We start from the raw sequence: 7816 nt of genomic DNA, 5'->3' as shown, positions 1-7816 counted from the left end.
AATTCCTTAAGTACTGCGAGGAACAGAAGATTATCACTCTCTGTATGCCTCCTCATTCATCGCACCTGTTGCAGCCGCTTGACGTAGGCTGTTTTGCCCCATTGAAGCGGGCGTACTCTGCTGAGATTGACAGCTGGGCGAGGTACTCTGTCACGCAAGTCAAGAAAGAGACGTTCTTGCCAGCCTTTCGCATTGCTTTTGACAAGACGATTACAAAGGAAAATATCCTGGCAAGCTTCAGAGGCTCTGGTTTGGTACCCCACGACCCAGAGCGAGTGCTATCGAAGCTTGATGTGGTGCTTCGCACGCCGACACCTCCACCACTAGAGGCCACCCCATGGGAGTCAAAAACGCCAGCCACCCTAAAGGAGATAGAGGCGCAATCAACGCTAGTTCGTGAGCGCATACAAAGGCATAGAGAATTACTAATCTCTCCTCTTCTACAGGCTGTTGATTCGCTTGCAAAAGGCATGGCTATTATAGGTCACAATTCAGTGTTACAGGCGCGGGAACTGGCTGGTATTTGCAAGGCAATGGCTACTCTAACAGAGCAGCGCAGTCGCAAAAGAAAGTATATTCAGGTAGAGGAGAGTCTAACAGTAGGTGACGTACTAGATTTAATGGCTGAGAAGGACTGTAGTGGTGGGGAGGCAGCTGAACAGGGTGCAAAGAGGGTGCGCAAAGACCGACACTGTAGGCGTTGTGGCAAGACTGGCCACAATTCGCGCACCTGCACAGCAGAAATTATAGATTTAGATAATAGCGATGCTTCTGAATAATATTTTAGGCTATACTATGTTTTAGTGCAGCGTTGTGGTGTAGAGATAATTAACTACAATAGTCGCGATTTTAATAAGGGGTGACCGCTCGGTGGGGGTGACCGCTTGGTGGTGAAACACGTTATCACTTTAAAGTTGCAAAAGTTGGTAGGGTGACTAACTTGCTTGTCTGACTGACTCGCTTGCCAACCATGTTATGCTAGGTTACTATTTAATAGCAAGTAACGTACCCCACGGGCGAGTCGGACACACGGGCGAGTCGGACACTTTTGCCAAGACCCTACCAAAACACCCTTACTACACCAATGCCTCTCCACGAACGCCAGTCAGACGCGTTGAAAGAAGCTCAGATACAGCTTGCGCTTCAAGCTCTTAAACAAGACGCGACTCTCTCTCTACGGCGCGCTGCAGCTATCTATAGAGCTCCCCTACAGACACTAAGCGACTGACGCGCTGGACGACCTTCACGAGTTAATTCTATGCCCAAATCACGGAGCCTAACCAATACTGAGGAGCAGGTGATTGTTAATCATATACTTGAGCTAGACGCGCGAGGATTTTCCCCTCGGCTAGCAGCTGTGGCTGATATGGCCAATTCTTTGCGCGCTGAGCGCAGTCTAGGCCATGTTGGCCTAAACTGGCCCAGTACGTTTGTTAAGCGCCAACCAGAGCTCAAAGTGAAGTTTAATCGCAAGTATGACTACAAGAGAGCACTCTGCGAGGATCCTGAGATAATCCAGGGCTGGTTTAGCCTGGTAGCCAATATCAAAGCCAAGTATAGCATCCAGGATAACGACACGTACAACTTCAATAAGACAGGCTTCATAATAGGCTAGATATCCACTAGAGCAGTTGTTACAGCTTCAGAGAGACAAGGACGGCCAAAGCAGGTCCAGCTAGGCAATTGGGAGTGGACAACAGTTATTAAGGGCATTAATGCTAAAGGGTGGGCTATTCCGCCCTTTATTATCTTCTAGGGCCACAACCACCTCTCAAACTAGTACAAAGAGGATAATCTACCCTATAATTAGGTTATTAGGGTCTCTAAGAATAGCTAGACTACTAACAAACTTGGTCTTAACTAGTTAAAGCACTTTAACGCGCATACAAAGGAGCGTACTGTTAGCAGCTACTGTCTGCTAGTTATTAATGGTTATAAGAGCTACAACTCACTAGATTTCCAGGAATACTGCAAGGATAACAAGATTATTACTGTATGTATGCCTCCGCACTTATCGCATCTCCTGCAGCCACTTAATGTGGGCTGTTTTGCCCCTCTAAAGAAGGCGTATGGGCGCCAAGCTAAAGACCTCATGCGCAACTAGATTAACTACATTATAAAGCTTGAGTTCCTGCTATGCTTTAAAGCAGCCTACAATGCTGTATTCACCTTAAGCAATATCTAAGGAGGGTTCTGAGGCGCTAGACTAGTCCCCTTTAACCTAGAACAGGTTATAATAGGGCTTGATGTGAAGCTGCGCACTCTATCACCACAACTCCCTAATAATAACAAGCCCTAGCAGTCGCAAACCCCCAGCAATACCCTAGAACTTCAGTTGCAATTAACTCTGATTCGAGAGAAGTATAAGAAGTAGCAGGGTAGCTCACCCAATTCTGTGCTGAGCGCGCTTGAGCACTACGCAAAGGGGGGAGCGATTCTATCGCACAAGCTAGTTTTGGCGCAACAGGAGAACGCTGAGCTTCACGCAGCTCTAGCAGCTGCCACAGAACGTAAATCGCGCAAAAGAAAGCGAATCTAGAAGGAAGGGACCCTTACAGTTAAGGAAGGGCAGCAGATAGCAGCTCTAAAGGAGTTTAGGGCACGTGGTGATGGAAAGAAGTCAAAGAAGCGGGTGCGCGCTGAAGTGGGTGAGCCCTCCTAACAACGCTGTGGACGGTGCAATCAGACTGGGCACAACGCGCGAACGTGCAAGAATGATACAGAAGTAGTCTCTAAATAATATTCTAAGCTGTACTGCACCTTGCAGCGCCAGAGTGTGGTGTTTTGGGCCATAATAGGGTGAGGTTTAGTAGGGTCTTGGCAAAAGTGTCCGACTCGCCCGTGTGTCCGACTCGCCCGTGGGGTACGTTAGTTATAGTTGCAGTAACTTGTGTTAGTTGTGCTAAGAGAAATTAGCTAGCTTAGTGATATAGCTAGCTTAGTAATAATCTACGTTAGCTATTAAGAGTGTTCCTAATAAATTTTAAAGGTCTTAACACTTTGTAGATGTCCTACAGCTTAACATTGTTGTTCTAAGAGCCTAACACGATATGCTTGCTGTCTAGCAAGAAGGCTACAGCTATAACTAAGTTTAAGTAACCTTCTAGTGTTTTCACAAGAGATGTCTATGTTGCTTCTACTTATAGGAGGGCTTTTAGCCACCTAGGTATCTTGTCTAGATTTGCTGCCCTTACTACAGTTGTTTAGGGACTAAAGACTATTGCAAAGCTGTAGATCTGCAATAGCTATGTTGTAATAGTGTAGTAGTGTTGTAATAAGAAATAGATAGCATTATGTACAAGGGCTAACAAGGAAAAGTCAGGCTTTAGATAGCTTAGTCACGCTTCTAAGGAAGATTTTTATTGTTAAGGGTACTTACATTGCTTGCGTCTGCTAAAGTCTTTAATGCTTTAATCCTACGCAGTAGCTAGTCTAGCAAACTTAGGCATTCGAACCACTCCAGCAGCTTAGCACGCAGGAACGTAACAACCTTGCCCTGATCTCCAAGGGTATTTGTTACTAGCGCGTTTGGCGTACTGTCTGCGAGATGTTGTGCCCAGAATGTGGCTGCATAATCTGCCTTGTCCAGCAGTCCCTGTCCCGCCATCTCTGGAAGCCTCCTTATTGATCCTCTTCTAGAATCAAGTTAGGGTAAGCTCACTGGGTTGACCTTGAGCTGCTGAGAAAGGTAGCGTAGACAGCTTAGCACAATTTCTGTATGCTCCTAACTCACGTATGAGCTTAGAGTGGTTTGCATCTCCTAGGCCAGATAGTCTCGTGCTGACTAGTAGACAGACTTAATGCTTGCTCCTTTCTTCCTAACAAAGGAAGCGCACCTGTTAATTAGCAGATTAATCTCTAAATCTTCCTAGGGCAAACCTGTTACACTGCTCACTTCTTCCTCTCTAAGAGGGCAATAAGCTGTCAGCATCACCTTGAGAAGTCGCATAGACCTTTTAACGACAGCCAGCTCTCCTTCACAGAGCTTTTCAAGTATCTAACAACAGAACAGCGTTAGTCCAGGTGGAAGCTCTTTGATTGTTGTTAAGACGTTGGCTTGATTAACACTATCAAGCCTCTTGCACACCAAGCTAACCTAAAGGTAGGTATCCTTAGCTTTCTTAGTAAGCTCGGCCTCAAGCTGCTTACATAGAGCTAATCCATAGCAATAACAATAATTAAGCTAAAACACCTTTTTAGCAATATAGCTCTTGACTGCTTTAGAAACATGGCTTAAGTTCAGCTCTAAGCTAACCATCACCTGGTCAGATGCGCTAAGCAGCTCACGTCCAGCACTATTGATCGGCTGGCTTGTCAACAGCCACTTAACTTTTAAGCTGAATCCTGTCTGTACAATAAGCTGCAAGAATGCGGCCATGTCCTGGTTCTGACATTTTTTAAGAGCGTTAATAACCATATATATTCTTTAACTCTTGCAGTGGTGCAGCATTTCTAGAAGAATGCTCTAGAGCGCTCGCCACAAGGTAAGATTTTCTTAAAACCACCTGTTGTTATTGTCCTATTAGCGACGCAAAGGTTTGTATAGCTCCTTCCTCTAGTTTACTAGGCACAGGATTAGCCCTTTTATAATACCCTTAATAGTGTTGAGCTCGTAGTTGGTGTTCTAGCAGAAGAAGTACGCTATTAAGGGAGGCTACTCATGAGGACAGGAGGGCTGCTCAAGATACTTAATGAGGCCTATAGACATCATCGTCTTTCCTTTGCCTGCGCCACCCTTGATCTAGAGAAGGGATACGTCTTCGCTGTTCTGCCATCGCACATACTAGGCGTCCTAAAAAACCCATTCAATCAATTTGGGTAGCAGCTTGTCTTTTTCCTTGAGCCTAATCCTGACGTCTAGCGTGTTTGGGCATCGTAGAGCGTGGAGGCCAGCCTTGATAGCATCGCACTGGCGCAACAAATTGCAGATACAACACGACCCCAAGTTACTATTAAGGACAATTACGCTGGCGAAGGCAGTCGCGCCATATTTAGTATGGACACGTCCCAGCCAGTGTTCAACTTGACAGTGGTACGCAATGAGGCTAGGGTCAGTGCGGTGTCCAGCGCTGGCGTTCACAGCCCACAGACCCTGCAAGCACTCTTGCAGCATTCTCGAACGCCCGATCTCGTGCTTGCACTTCAGGCCCTGCGGACACAATTAACTGTCCTTAACAACATATCCGCCAAACAGAATCAGGCAGGCCTGCACCCTCCTATGAGCAGTCTTCTGACTGAATCAAGCAGTCTCCTAACTGAATTAGGCAGTCTAGACTTAAGCAGTGACAGGCAACCTGTCCACTCTGTTAGGCCAACGCCTGCAAGTTTCGAAATGCTTTAGAATTAGTTGGACTGGACAGGTTAGAGAATGATAGAGCACAAAGAAACTTGTTGCGGCAGACGTAGCCGCTGTATATTGATGGAAAGCTGCGCTGAGTTGCTTGCTAGCTAGGAGGCGACCATATATACATGCTCTGAGGCGTGCTAGTCGAAGGTAGTCAACAGGAGTGAAGATCAAGGCCTATAGGAGCGACTCGTACCGCAACAGTATCTGACCTTTGAGAAGATTCTACAAAGAACTATTTTTGGCACCTTCGCTTGCGAACGGCCTCTATGCCACTTGTCCCTCTGCTCTCCCTGTGCCTGTTCTGCTGTCCTGCGACCACATACCATTAAGATAGACCCAGCTAGCAAGGCACTCGCAGTTGCTTATGCTGCATGCAATCTGCTAGTAAGCCTTGTGCTTGGCGGCGTGTTGTGCTGTAGAAACTGCCTATCGCACGTGTCCGAACATTCAGCAACTTCAAACAATACATTGTGTGCTAGTAGCTCTACTCTGAGTCCTCGCGCTAACAGGCGCTACCCACACGGACGAAGCACTCGCTGCCATTAACAACGTCATGACCATGGAGACCTTTTCGCTTCTTGACAACGAGCAACAGGCTAGCCTACATGACGACCTTAGTTTGTACGAAGCGCACAAGACTAGGCTGCTTAGGGTGGACCTAGAGACACGGTCGCGGACCGACCCGTTCCAGCGCTGGCTCCACAAGCACTTGTGGGCCTTTTGCTACTAGAGATTGTTGCGAAAGGCTCAGAGCAACAGCGAAGGTCTTGGATTGGTCGCTAGTTAGCAGCGGTGGACGTACTAGAACACGATACTGATAGCTGAGGTCATCAGCTGTGTGACAACTGCAGCGTTGACGGCTGTCTTCATTATTGCACTGTTAGCTATTATGTCGCACAAGTTGTCAAGGAACGTTTAGCTAGTAGTTGTTTTAGTGTGCATTATTATTTTGTCTTTTCTTGTAGTTATTGCTCTTCCTAAAGGTGTCAAGCCTTAACATAATGGCAATGTCTGCTAGGTACGCTGCTGTGCTTTTAGTGTTTGTTTCTAATGTTCCTGCAAGTGCGGAGCATTTATTGCAGACCGCTGCGCTGATGGGAGATGGATCAGTCTAGCAGAGTACAGAACCTAGCGATAGACACAACTGAAGCAAACCATGCAAATGCTGGGAGTGGCCTGAGTAAGGTCAAATCTGTCTAAAGAGAAGATATCGCGAAAAGTGGACAAAACAATGGCTCACGGCACACAGCTCGCAGCATACGACTTGCAGCGCACGACTGCTGGCTTCCGGCTGCTCACGACTCCCAGTGCACGACCAACGCGCAAGCCACGCAGCGCAGCGCAGCTCAGTCCGCTAAGGCACGTCGATTAGTCTGAGGCGGGACACTGCTATCAAGCTAATAAGCCGACAACGCCCCCTTTGCGCGCTCGCCCGTGAGGGGTGATAACTCCGCCCCACTGCCAGCTAGCGCTTACGGCTGCCCCGACAGGACCAGCCGCACCACTGATTGTCCATCATGCCGACATGTAGGCGACAGACTGCAGCGTCAGCCGCAAGGCTGAGGCTGAGCGACAGCACCTGTCGACAGTGCTGCTGCTGCCAGACTCTGATCACTCCTTTCTTCCCGCATGCATCGACTCACGATAGTCATTCATCCTTTTGTCCTCTCTGTCCATTCCCCTCTTGTCGTAAGCGCCCCGAATGCAACGCCAGCGACGCCAGCCATGCCGCGAAGACTACACCGTAGGATGGGTGTGCGCGCTGCCTGTCGAGCGGGCAGCGGCCCGGGCGATGCTTGACGAAGAATACGAAGATGCTGCCCACAAACTCAGCAATAACGATCAAAACGTATACTGCTTGGGATCGGTTGCGGGCCACAACGTTGTGATCTGCTGCCTACCAGCAGGCCGCATTGGAACCAACCCAGCGGCAGCTGTGGCGACACAGATGCTGGCAGCATTTGAGGGCATCTGATTCGGCCTGATGGTGGGCATCGGCGGAGGCGTCCCCAGCGCAAATGCAGACATCCGACTTGGAGACGTGGTGGTGAGCCAGCCGCAGGAGCGCTTCAGCGGAGTGGTTCAGTACGACTTTGGGAGAAAAACGCCAGACGGGCTTCAGCGGCTTGGATCGCTAAACTCACCACCTCAAATATTGCTCAGCGCTGTAGGCACTGTACAAGCAAATGCAATGATGGGGAAGAGCACGCTGCTGGACCACCTATCATCACTTGAGCGAAACTCTACCTTCCAGCGCCGCAACGCAGGGCCCGATCTTCTGTTCAAGGCAGCCTACAGCCACAAACACGGTGGCACGTGCGACCAGTGTAGCAGCGAGTCTCGAGAGTCACGACCAGAACGCGAGAGCGGAGCAGAGGTGACGGTACACTACGGCACGATCGTATCTGGCAACCAGGTGATGAAGGATGCTGCTGAGAGGGACAGAGTCAGCGCGGAGCTCGGCGGGGT

At 48.7% G+C, this 7816-nt stretch overlaps 4 protein-coding genes across 4 annotated transcripts; 1 reads left to right on the top strand and 3 right to left on the bottom strand.

Moving 5' to 3' along the window:
- Nucleotides 1-4183: 4183 nt before the first annotated feature.
- On the bottom strand, nt 4184-4417 carry M421DRAFT_79004 (uncharacterized protein; the record flags this gene model as incomplete). Its single annotated transcript, XM_033597449.1, has 1 exon — nt 4184-4417. One exon carries the CDS (start codon nt 4415-4417, stop codon nt 4184-4186), a length of 234 nt encoding a protein of 77 aa, XP_033442507.1.
- Nucleotides 4418-4601: 184 nt separating this feature from the next.
- Nucleotides 4602-5409, bottom strand: M421DRAFT_427110 (uncharacterized protein). The gene has a single exon (XM_033594581.1). It carries the CDS (start codon nt 5111-5113, stop codon nt 4793-4795), a length of 321 nt encoding a protein of 106 aa, XP_033442506.1. The 5' UTR covers nt 5114-5409; the 3' UTR covers nt 4602-4792.
- Nucleotides 5410-5796: 387 nt separating this feature from the next.
- Nucleotides 5797-6417, top strand: M421DRAFT_413491 (uncharacterized protein). The gene has a single exon (XM_033590455.1). The coding sequence runs from the start codon at nt 5901-5903 to the stop codon at nt 6075-6077; it is 177 nt and encodes a 58-aa protein (XP_033442505.1). The 5' UTR covers nt 5797-5900; the 3' UTR covers nt 6078-6417.
- A 578-nt stretch (nt 6418-6995) lies between these two features.
- On the bottom strand, nt 6996-7375 carry M421DRAFT_10706 (uncharacterized protein; the record flags this gene model as incomplete). Its single annotated transcript, XM_033587144.1, has 2 exons — nt 6996-7201; nt 7249-7375. The coding sequence occupies 2 exons, from the start codon at nt 7373-7375 to the stop codon at nt 6996-6998; spliced, it is 333 nt and encodes a 110-aa protein (XP_033442504.1).
- Nucleotides 7376-7816: the final 441 nt, after the last annotated feature.

The sequence above is a fragment of the Didymella exigua genome, assembly GCF_010094145.1.
Source record: "Didymella exigua CBS 183.55 unplaced genomic scaffold M421scaffold_87, whole genome shotgun sequence".
Taxonomy (NCBI): Eukaryota; Fungi; Ascomycota; class Dothideomycetes; order Pleosporales; family Didymellaceae; genus Didymella; species Didymella exigua.
Note: the sequence above shows the minus strand (reverse complement) of the source record. Positions and strands in the feature narration are given on the sequence as shown.